We start from the raw sequence: 12432 nt of genomic DNA on the forward strand, positions 1-12432 counted from the left end.
ACTTCTGATTGAGCAACGCAAGACCCGCCTTAATGGGATGACTGACAGGTGGACGCCTGTGACAATGTTAATGCAGTCCTTTCGAAATGCCTTTGCAATTGCATTTTCCCAGGGAATCAGTGCAGTGGTGAGTGTATTAAATGGCAAAGACAGGAGGGGCTTTTTACATTTGGATAAGCATTTACATTTTGCCACCATTACAGCATAATATTGTCTTTGATAATGAAATGTAAAACACTCTATTAGAGAGTGCAAAACCATATAAGGTAATTTTGACACCATTACTGCATAATCACATGAAACATATCTATGCAGTTCAGGAAATACATTTTAATTTTCCAATTTGCATCATCATTTGAAGAAAGCTAAAAATAAAGCGTGCAAATCTCTGTTTAAATGAAATGTCAATACTAGCATAGGAATTGTCAAATGCAAATGACATTAATGAATTTGAATTTGAATTTTGAGCCAAAAACTGCACATACAAGTGGCAAATTTTTATCCAAATATAGGATTACATGGCCATTTTACATATTACATTTCTATTTGAATTATGCATGCGATATGCTTCCATAAATAACTGGATTGAGGACGAATCTTCACAGACAGTTTGTACACAGCTGACATGCGATGTTGAGCAGATCAGCATGCAGTGGATATTTCTGCTATTGATTTCATATGATGGATGAGTGATGTGAGTCTCCAGCGCCAATACAGTCAATGAGATGAAAGATTTCAACACAATGCTGGCTTGAAGACAAGTTATTTCATGTTCATTTTGCATATTAGGTGAAACATTTCAAGATTATGTTTAAGATTTTAACACAGGCATATTGTGGTCCGATTCTCAGCACTATTCACCACACGCAAAATCCACAATTAAGCATGAAAAGTTGTGTGTTAAAGGGGAATACCACTCAGTTCAAGACTTTATATTATTCCTTTGGTGTAGAAAGACCAGTCTGATTAATGCTTCAGAACAACTTTCTGTAACACTTTAGATTAGGCAGATTAAAGTGCTAATAAGTGATTTGTAATGACTAATAATGTACCAATACACGACTAATATGCATGTTAATACGTAACTTATTCATAGTTAATATGTGTTCCCTAATCTAAAGTGTTACCCAGCTTTCTGTTTAAGCTTGGAACCAGATCACTAAAACCTGTGATGTCATCAAGATGTAACATCTGAAGCTGCTTAATTGATAATGAGCGGGAGATGGATTTTCTTTGAGCTTTCATGCCCGAATGAGTTTTAATCTATTGTAATGCTGTTATGCTGTTACAAGATGATGACTTATGAATTTGGATATCGATGTGATTTCATGACTTGGCACAGTTGTTGTAAACATGTCATTCCTTTGGTTTGGCATGCCATATTATCATCAATTTTTTTTTTCCATCCCACCAATAGGCCTAGGTTTTGTGTGTCAAGACAAAATCATTTAATTGTTCTGCAATGGGCCCACGTGCATGAAGTGTGTCCAGCTTCCAGCACAGGACTAGATATTAACACTGGCCACCTGCCAAACACTGGCACATTTTACTGGAAGTCTGTCAATCCTGCCAGCTGCTTTGGCAGATGCCCACGCTGTTGAATCAGTCTCTTCTGCTCTAAAAAACACTTGGTTAAGGAATAAAATTGTCTGGTGAGATTTCTGAATCCACTTGACATGTGACCAGTTTACCAAAAGTTAAGTTTCATGCCTCGCTCCTATATTAATGCCATCCAGCCCTCTCTGCCCGTCTCTACACTGGAAATGCTGGGTGTGCATACCGCTGTGGGATGAGCTGGTGGAAAAGAATGAGATGTAGCGTGAAGTTACCCCACAACGCTGGTCTGGAATCAGTTTTTCCGTCTCCCTACTAATGGTTTAGGTTAGGGGAGGGTGCAGTGAAGAGCATTTTCACCCTGGAGGAGTGAGTGACGTCAGTTGTGGTAGTGGTAAATTAGTAGTTCTTTTTTATCCTGTTTACTATTGTGCAACATGTGCATTACACAAAGTTTTATCCTTCAAAACTGAATTTCCCTCCAGGATAAATGTAGTATTTGTATCCATTTGATTTTTGTGGATATAGCTGTTATGACAACACATTCAATCACTATCATCCTCTTATTGTTAGGCATTATGCTGAGTACCTATAAAGAAATGTTAGTTTAGGCAACCATGTCCCAACGTTTCCCGGAGATAAGATCTGATTCATTCAAGAAAAACTCCTGCCATGACTCAGAGGGTTGAGTCATCACTAAAACTCGAGTGGCTTCTGGAGGTTTATACAATAACTATTCCAGATTTCTTTTGTGTTAGACCAAAGGTAACAGCATCATTCAGATGCTGGACGCATTCGGTCACACATTTCGGTAAAAAAAGATGCTTCCAAAATTATGCCATTTCTGCCAGTATGCCTTTCCCTGTTCGTGGTACGCATATAAATTCATGGTTGCGTAAAGACCGGAATTCTCTATCGATTTCGTCTACGACAGCAGCGCAGCACATTCACTGGCTCTGACGTCTCAGGGCAGACGTTTTAATGGAGCGTTTAACAAAATTATTACCGTTTATGCATTAGCCAGGAATGTATTCATTAAATAGTTAAAATGTCTTCACAAACGGCAATCTTATTAAACTTAACGAACAGTAAATTACGACTACTAGTTCACCAGAAAGCTGCCTTGCTAACAAGTTGTCTACCGGTTGGGGACGATAACCGGAAGTTTCTGCGACGGAAAAAAAATAATTTTATTTTTTTATTAATTTAAAATATGTTGGGACTTTTTAAATATCATATACTATCAAAATAAATGTGGAAAATACTGATAAAGCAAATATTGGCTGTGTCGTTGATTTGTAAATATTTTTTCTGAGATCCCAGAATCACGTTTGACCTCCCTACCCAGGGTGCATTTCACTCTTGCCATCTTGTCGAGTGGTTAGAGGAAGAGCGGCAGTTAGCCTGTTAGCGTACGCTTACTGCCACTGTGGTAAAGTGGATATCTGTCAGCTAGCTGTAGCAGCTCCCCAAAGTGAGCTGTCCACACGGCGAGAGGCTAAACTTCCCTGAGTTTGAGACGTTTCTCTTTTTTATCGGTGGATTATATATTCTTTTTTGAAAGGCCGATGGACAATATGGGTTTGTTTACATCATGATGTTGCACATGCTGGTGCCAAGGTAGGGTAAAGAACTAGCTAACATTAGCTAACTTAGCTAGTCAGCGAGAAATATATGCTTTAGCTGAAAAGGGAGAGTGGGTTGAGAGAACGGGCCCGCCTCAGACTAAAGTACTGGTAGCAGCTGGTGAACAAGAACTGCGACAGGGGCCTGCTTGCAACTCCGGAGCCGGGACAGTGTCTCACGGAGAAGGCCAACCAGGTGTCGAAGAGCCCGGAGGAGGAGAGCGGCAGTCTGCTGTGGGCTGTCACCGGGGGACCGCAAGCTAAGCTCGCACTGACGGGGAGACAACCGAACATATCGGGAGTTTCGGAGGGTCTGGGCTTGTTGTCACACTTTTCTACGACGAAAGAGAGAGAGGAGAAGGCTATGAAAATGTCGTATACGTGTCTGTTTAATTTTTCCCAAGTGTGAATTTCTTCGCTAGAGATTTATCTAACACTTGTTTTTATCTGGGAATAGACAAGATAGACTAACGCAGATATTCAACATGTCGAAAATGCCAGCAAAGAAGAAGAGCTGTTTCCAGATCACGAGTGTGACACAGGCTCAGGTAGCGGCCAGTAGCATCACTGACGACACCGAGAGTCTGGACGACCCGGACGAGTCCCGGACCGAGGACGTGTCATCGGAAATATTCGACGTTTCCCGGGCCGACTTGGCGGTATGTGACAGGAGTTCATCTGAGGAAACCTTAAACAATGTAGGGGAAACTCAAGAGGGCCAGCCAGCTGCAACAGGTCCTGTCAATGGAGGGTTTTCTATTAAAAGTGTAGGCACTGGTCATGTCACCCCACATGTTTTAGGAGGAAGTGTGCCTGTGCCAACTGCGACTCAGCCCTCCGTTGCCAGCTCGGCCACCCAGCCGTTAACAGTCATCAACACGGCTCCTGCTGCGCCGGTCTCTACCAGTGTGGCTCATGCAGCCCCTGCGGGCACCGGCTCTACGTCCACCGTGAGCTGTAGTTCCCGTTTCAGGGTCATTAAACTCGACCACGGTACTGGAGAGCCCTTCCGGCGGGGCAGGTGGACATGCACAGAGTTCTATGAGAGAGATTCGGAAGGCTCGAGTGTTAGCCGGACTGTGGATAGTATAAAACATGCTGTGACCCTCGATCACAGTATAGACAGGGACAGCGGACTAGGGATCACCGGTGGCTCTGTGGTCGTTCCCAGTGCCGTCTCTGCACAGGCTCAGGAGTCGACCGCGGACAGTGGCTATTCAGTCGCCCATCACACCCACCCCCCTGAGCCTCTGCAGCAAGGCTACGGCTTGGCCCCTCAGATAGGGAGCGGAGCAAGTGCCTTCCAGTCCACGGGATATTCGACCGCAGCATCGCAGCAAATACAACAGGCTCAGGTCAATATTCAGCCTGTTGCTCCTCAAACCCTCCTCCCTAGCAGCCTCAACGGTGTGCCACAAGGTGCCATGCTGCAGAAATCTCCCATCATGCCTCCTGCCACGCAGGCCCAGCAGTTTGCCTATTCTACTCACCCTACTGGCCTCTCGGCTGGCCAGCCGGACTACCGTCAGCAGCACTTTGCCCCTCTCCAGCCACAAGGCTCAAGCACTCAGAACCTTCCCATGGCCTCGCTCTCTATGGGGCCTCCACCCAGCCAGGGCCCCTCGCCTGTCATCACCCCTGCCGGCCCCGGAGCCCAGGGGCTGGGCATTGTGGCTCAGGGCGGGGAGGTGGCCTCAGCCCAGGGCCTGCTGCTCCAGGTGGGCAGCGGGACAGCCATGGCCTCCATACTACCAGGAAGTGGCCTCCAGCAGCCTGTCAGCCAGTCTCAGCCTTCAGGAGGGGTAGGCATTGCCCCTGCACCTTCCGTCACCACCGCCACCTCCCACAGCGGTGTCCAGAACGTGCCTGCCACAGTGCCCAGCGCCACCAACACCCCTCCAGGCATGCCGAGCCAGGCGTCTGGTGCAGGAGGACTTGTCCAGGCCCAGGGAGCCCGCGGGGGGGCCACGACAGGCCTTCCCTCTGGCTTCAGTAACCAGGCAGAAGACAGCAGGCGGAAGTCTGATGCCCTACCTCAGCCCAGCGCCAGCGCTTTGCCAGGGAAGGATGGCATGAAGCCTTTCATCCCTGAGAGCCTCAGTCTGCCCACTCCCACCGTCAACAGCCTGTTTGGCATCCCTATTTCCATGGACGGGGACGAGGACAGGTAAGAGAGGGTATAATGTGAAAAACCTGTGTTACACAATGAGTCCACTGCATTAACTACTGTTTACTACTTTGTGTTTTGTTCAGCTGTGTACAATCAGTGATGCAATAATGTACTACGGATGTCTGTTTGCCCGAGTCTCTGAAGAAAACAAAGCTCAGATGTCTGCCTGGAAAGCAGCACTGAGAGATCGAGCAAGGGAGTGAGAGTGTGTATCTGGAAGTTTGCCCTCATGTTAAACATTCCCATGGCATTCTGCAGCAGTGTGGTCATGCTCCGCGCTGTGGAGAACGCCTCCCCCTTTCACCAGCGCCAGCATTAGGTACACTATAACTGGAAATGTTTGGTTGTGTTGCACAGTGCTATTGAAAGAGTAAAATTGTAGTTTGGGTAGGAAGGAGGGATGGGGGACGGCACTGAGCCAATGAGAACTGGCACAGAGGGGAGGAATTTTCTGTGTTTTTCATTAATAGGCTACCCACAAAACACTGGATAGTAACCCGCCTCTTTATAGACACCCAAAGCCCCCTCCTTCAGTCCCCTGTTCAACCAAATGGGCTGTTTGGGTTGGGGGGCGTTAACGAGCCCTTGGATAAATGACAACAAACAAAGTATCTGTGTTTTGTAGCCGACAGTTTCACTGAAAGCAATAACTCAAAAGTAGCAGGTCGGTTTTTTACTCTCCTGTCTGGGAGAGATGGTTAGCGTGCTCGCCCCCGGTTATGATCCGCCGCACGTAACGTCGTAAATACCGACTCCTCAATTGTCTGCAGTACTCCACTAATGTACACACCGTAGCTATTTTTAGGGTCTGTCGGAGGGCCCTCACACAGCTTGAGCTGAAGTGTTGCCACTCTTTGCCATTCTGAGTGAGCAGGGCTGCCGGAGAGGTGATGTCTGAGCCGAGCGTGACCTAAATGAGAGCTGGAGTCCACACACATGCATGGTCTGCCCTGTATTTATGTAGGCCTCCTTGTTTATCAGTGTGCTCTCTTCCTCAGTGCTAGTTGGGAATGGCACAGGCAGAGGAGGGAGGTGTGTGTGTGTGTATGTGGTCGGGGGGGGGGGGGGGGGGAGAAAATGAGGCCTGATTTTATTGCCCCCGTCCATGATATTCCTGAAGCTAATCATTGTTTACCAAGAGACTTTGTCCCAGCAGCATCACACAGGGGTTGTTGATGTGCAAAGGGAGGAAACAGTGTGTGTTGTTCCTGCTCTGATGTCATGAGGGGAACAGCCAGTGCCCGTTTCCTAATCGTTCTCGTGTGTGTGTGTGTGTGTGTGTGTGTGTGTGCAGTGACATCAGTGGCTGTCTGTGTAACCATGGCGACGCTGGCAGCAGGACAGGACGTGTCAGGGAGGTAGAGAGGACAGACAGGCACATAGACCCACACAGACAGACTTGTGGCAATGATAGCAGGCATGTAAGCTTGTGTGGCGGAGGCAGCGATGACACGGCCGGACTGAATCAGCACCGCAAGCCTCTGCCGAACGCTCTGCCGAACGCTCTGCCGAACGCTCTGCCCCTCAGACTCCGGTCCTGGTCAGCCTGGTCCATGTTAACACATCAGCTTTGCTCTGTGTCCTTGGATTGGCTCTCTATTCACTGCTCTCCATTGCTGACTCGTACTCATTATTGATGCTTTTCGGTCTCACAAGACTTTCTATATGGATTCTGTCTTATACGCATGCCTGCTGCATACATGCATGTACACACACACACACACACACACACACGTGTAGAATAATGCTGTGCCAGTTTGGTTAACCTTGAAACGTGTGTATTTTTGAGGGAGGCTGTGGGCCCCAAGGCAACTTAGTAGTTTCTGGGGTTATTTTAACTTTCATCAGTTGTAATTAAGATGCCTCGTTAACTCATAACCCCACTCATAAATCTCAACGAGAAGCAGAAAACGGTATTTTCAGCAAAGAAACCCCTATGTAACGGTCACACGTATAAGATTTCAAACTTTCTCCCCTTGTGAGAGGTGCATTGTTCTGTGCACGAGCTCAGCCTCGTAGGGGAGTTGGTTCCAAGTTTCATTGTTTAGCTCTGGTCTGAATTAGAGTGCATCACAAAAGTGGAACAAAGCATCGGGGGGGTGGAGTCGCGAGATGAGAATGATTCCCCTTCAGCTTGGAATGGTTAGCATCCCTGCTCAATGCGTTGCGTCCCTGCCAAATAAAGTGATGAAGCTGCCCTTGGGACAAATTGGCTCCATTCAATAGGAAGGCTTGGTCTTTAACTAAATTACAGCTCCCAGGACAGACCCCTTCCCCTCGCCCTGTACAGTCTCATTGGAAAAACTAGAGGGGTGTGGCAGATAAGCATGTTCCTGTTAGTTTGTACTATGAGTAAAAGCTGTTGTACACATGTAGAGGGGAGCAGCTAACCTGAATGTTGGGCAATAGTAATGTCATGGCTCAGCACTCCACTGCTCTGTGTGGGCTTTTTTTTCCACCCTTAACCAAGATCCACACAGGAGGGAAGTTTGAGATCTTTTTCTTCTCTTTTTTTTTTTCAACTTGATAGAAAGAGTCTTTTATTCTGTTGGAGGTGAAAAGACTGGATTCAGGATTATTGTGCTTATGGACCCAGTGAGGTCCATATTTTCTTTAGGCCTAATCAGGGATGAACCAATCCTAAATATATGTGGTAAGTTTCACTGGGTGACTCAAAGGCAGAATTGGGTAATGTGGGCAGAAACCCAGCTTTTGGCCATTTGCTCTGTGCTTATGTGGACTGCCCTGCTGTTGCCCTGATGCGGTCATATTGATCTCATATCCGGGGGTGGGAGGGGGAGGTGGGGGGGGGGTTTTCTAAATCCTGCAGTTTAGTGCCCACTGATATGACAGACTGATCCACCTCACTGGGTGCCTGTGAACTAGACTTCTCCCGGGTCGCCGCCATGGCAGGATGCAGCTTTTTCTTTTATTTTTTTGATCCATTGGCATCAATGAATGCTGATACCTCTCCCTTCTTGTCCCACTGTCACTGTTTTACCAACCAGCTAGGTTTTTCGAATAGCAGAGGACCTTAAAATCAGGCTTGGCTACCTGCCGAAGCGGCTGGTTGAGTAGACAAATTTAGTAACCACAGCCAAAGTTTACCAGCTTGTGGTTGGCTGTAATTTCCCAACCTGATCACGACCATTGCTCACCCAGACCTCTTTTCCTCCCCTCCTCTCCTCCCAACTGATTAGTAGACCCTCTACCCTCCCTGCCTCCCTGCCTGTCTCAACCTATCTGGTCAGGCTCAGCAGCTCTTCCCCTCCGCTACAAGGTGTCAGATAAGACTTGTGAAGAGCCAGGCCGGTCAGCCGTCTTTCTCTGATGTCTCTCTATCTCTCAGTCTCTGTCCCTCTCTCTTTTAGTCTCTCTCAGTTTCTCACAAGTTTTCTCTCTCTTTCACTCTTTCTGTCTCTGTCTTTCTCTCTTTGTCAGTGGTTGATGCTGCTCTCTGTGGCATATTGGGCATGCACGCCATCTCCAAGGAGGGTCCGTATACAGGTCTGAAAGTCTAGAAAAATATGGAAAATGAATTTGATAATTTCCAAATGTTGCACAAAGAGTGTGCAACATTTGGAAAAGTATGGAAAGTATTATTGTTATGTTGCAATACAAATATGAATACACATCCTTTGTTTAAGACTCACTTTCATTTCATGTATTATGACATTTGTTGTTGGAAAGAATAATCTTCAGTTCAGAATCTATAAAGGAGAAGTCTGATACATCAGAGCCATGCGTGTGAGCATTAATTGGAGCCAAACCCTGCAGCACTGTTTGTATTGTAGCGGATGGGAAGTATACCTTACTTTTTGAGTTTCAAATGCCCTCTACCTTGGCAATGACACCAACAGCAATTTGATAATTTGTTATTTGGTTTCCCAGCTCATGTTTTGGGTGTTTTCATAGTACATTTTCATTGATAAGAGTGCGAGCTCTTAGACGTATTTACAGGATGTGAGTGAGACGGACCAGAAGCTGTCTTCAACTACTGCTTGGCTCTGATATATCTAACTTTTCCTTCTTTATAGATTCCTTGGCTATGACCATGTTGACTCATATTACCCTTCTGCTATCAGCATGAATCATATTGAACACCCACCAAAATATTCAGGTTCAGTCATGAGGTCTGGAAAAGGTATGGATTTAAGCCCTGTGTAAAATGGGGTTGATAGTATTGGATTATTCGGGCAATTGACAAGGGTGTCGTAATCCATTCACACCAACACACCCACCTGGATTAATTTGCCAGCTCACCTTCGCCATTATGCCTCCACCTTTTGAACGGCCCTCTTGCATTCAGTTGACGTGGGGCGTTGAGTCACATGAAAACATCTTTTGTGCACACTAGGCTTAGTGGGCCAGGTCTTAGTTTCCAGAGGGCCTCAGTCATATCTCCAGCTATCTGGAGTGTGTGCCTCCACCCTCCCTCACTCTCCGCAAAACAGCCTGACACTGTCGGTCGTTATTTACCTCGAGGCAGTTTGACTCTCCCACTGCAAAGCTGTTTGGTCTCTTTCAATGGCTAAAAATGTTGGTGGCCCTGGAAAAATCCTCCGAAATGTCATTTATGACAGCTGACTTACAGCCTCTGCAACTTTTAACACCCTCAGTAATGCTGCAGCGAGGGAAGGTATTGCGTGGGTGAAGAACAGGTAGTGTGGGAGGACCGAAGATAATCTTCCTCATCTTGTCTGTCCTGTCACCTGACTGCCTCAGCTGACTGATGTTGAGAATACACTTTAACCCAAGGAAAGGTTATGTTCAGCACGTGTGCGCTTTTTCAACTCTGCCCTGCTTTACATTTGTGCAACTGCACACATTCACACCTGGAAGCTGCCCAGTATGACAGTCTTCTACTGTTGGCCACTGAGCAGCTCCACTGGAGCAAATGAGGATTAATAGCCTTGCTCAAGGGACCTCAGTGGTAGCTGTTGAGGAAGGGAAGAGCATTACTCTTTTACTCTCTCAGTGAAATGATGAAAAATGAAGCATGCCCAAAGCCTGAGTTATTGTTCCCATCCAGGATGGAGATTTGAACCAGCCACCTTCTGGCCACATGCATAGTTTTCTAAAGTTGACGTTGTATGTTGTTGAAAGACTCAGGCTGTCAGCAGCCTTTATAGCAGCAGGCAGCTGGTACACAACAACATTGGCTTAGCAGCTAGCTAGATGACTAACTTTCAATAGCTGTCAGCTGTGTTGTGTTATCACCATAACAGCACATCTGCCAGTCGAGGCAATATTGGATTGCTTTTAGGTATAATGGAAAATCTTTCTATTTGGTTAGCTACAAGTAATTCACTATTTCTACAACACTTATGCATCTGCAGTCTGATGGAAATCCCAACATGCCGTGTTGCCCCCCCCCCCCATTATTAATAATTACCGTATTACGCTTCACTTCTTGTTGTCTCTTTAATCTTGTTTTTCTTCCCAGCTCGTCTCCTCAGAGTTGAGTGGCTTGTCAAAGCCTGTGTTGCACGACTCAAGAGTTTTCAATCAATCACACATGTTACACAATATTATAGTGGTGACATATGACTTACTGAACCGCATACATCAACATACAGTTTTATTTTTTTTAAAACTTGTTCATTCGGGCAACTGACAAACACCTGCCATTTGTATATTATTTTTTCCATTTGTCCTGGAAAATCGGACAAATGTTAGAGGAATATTTTGTCCTCGTTGTTGCACTTTGGTGCAACAACAAGGACAAAATGGTTGGTTGGTATTTTTATTTTAGATTTTTTGGGGCATTCTTTTTCCTTTTTTAGATAGTTGAAAGTGGAGAGAGACAGGAGAGACTAGGAGAGAGGGGTGTGACATGCAACAATGGTCCCAGGCCGTATTCGAACCCAGGACAGGACATTACCGTTACATGGTGTGCGCCTTCGACCGCCGAGCCACCAGGACGCCCATGGTTGGTGTTTTTATGTACGCCTACTGTGATGCAGCAACCACTAAAAATATGTTGTTTTCTAGGAAGGAAAGCTATTAGGGTTTGATTTTTTTGGCATTTGTAGTTAAATAGGTGAACGCTAGGACATGGAAAATGAGTTATTACGGTCGAGAAGTAATTTTTCACTTCATTTTGTCTCAGAAGAGCTCGCCTCCTCTGAGTGTTTGTGTGTATTTTGAACGTGCACGTGTGTGCAATGCAGCAACGCCTCCCTCCCTTTTACCTCTTGGCAGTGTTAACACGCAGGGGGGAGTGGCGTGCGATGGAGGGAGGGATAGGTTGGGAGGAGGGGGATGGGGGGGGGGAGTTGTGTAGTTTGGTTGCCACGGCGCCTGGAAACAAGGGAGCAGCTCATTTTCCACAGATAGCTGACCTGCCTGAACTTCCAGGGGACGCATTCCTGGAGCGCCCTGAATGGCTCTGATTGTCGGACGCCCCGGGCTGCAGAGCAGACGGCCCGAACCTGCTCTCTGTTTGGGGGTGGGACCGCTGGCCTGCCCCCTGTCTGTCTCCCTCTAATATCACCACTCTATCTCTCCATCTGTCTCTTATTTGACTATTACCTATCTCTCTCTTTTTCTTTCTCTTTAATTTAACTATTCACTCTCTCTGCTATCTCTAAATTAACATTGCACTATCTCTCTCTCTCTCTCCCTCTCTCTCTCTCTCTCTCTCTCTGCCCTCCCATTCAGATCTTTGCGTTTTCCGGTTTAATTAATCAGGAGAGCTGTGCCTTCATCAGCAGCCTTGATTCATACACAGACTTCTCCTCTTCTTTCCCTTAAAATGCCTAGGATTTGGGGTTGCGGGGTCGGGTGTTCAGCATTCACCAGCAACTTTTTACTAGCTTGCTAACTGAGCAGACTCTACTTTAACAAGCTCTCCAGTTCCCCAGTCAGGCTGCTTTACCTTCCATAGTGCTTATTAATGGCTGCCAACTAGCCTTGTTTATGTTTGGTCCTTTTCCCAGAGAGAAAACTACTTTTCCCGTCCAGAGGCGGATCAAAAAATTATCTCCTCTGTTGGTGGAGTGAATTGTTTTAGATTTCAAAACATGTCAAGTCTGTTTTTATTTTTGCCTTTTTTTTTTCTTTTTTTTTAATTTCAAAAAA

At 46.3% G+C, this 12432-nt stretch overlaps 1 protein-coding gene across 1 annotated transcript in view; it reads left to right on the plus strand.

Moving 5' to 3' along the window:
• Positions 1–2944: 2944 nt before the first annotated feature.
• The window catches only part of tsc22d2 (TSC22 domain family 2), a 40577-nt gene continuing 31089 nt past the window's right edge, over positions 2945–12432 (plus strand). The window contains exon 1 of the mRNA XM_071530787.1: positions 2945–5346. Within this exon, the coding sequence (XP_071386888.1) occupies positions 3665–5346 (1682 nt within the window). The 5' untranslated portion in view covers positions 2945–3664. The remainder of the gene's footprint in view (positions 5347–12432) is intronic.

Source organism: Centroberyx affinis, unplaced genomic scaffold (assembly GCF_046629955.1).
Source record: "Centroberyx affinis isolate AG114_WGS23_722 - 3 ecotype Tasmania unplaced genomic scaffold, CSIRO-AGI_Caff_v1 ptg001979l_1, whole genome shotgun sequence".
NCBI lineage: Eukaryota > Metazoa > Chordata > Actinopteri > Beryciformes > Berycidae > Centroberyx > Centroberyx affinis.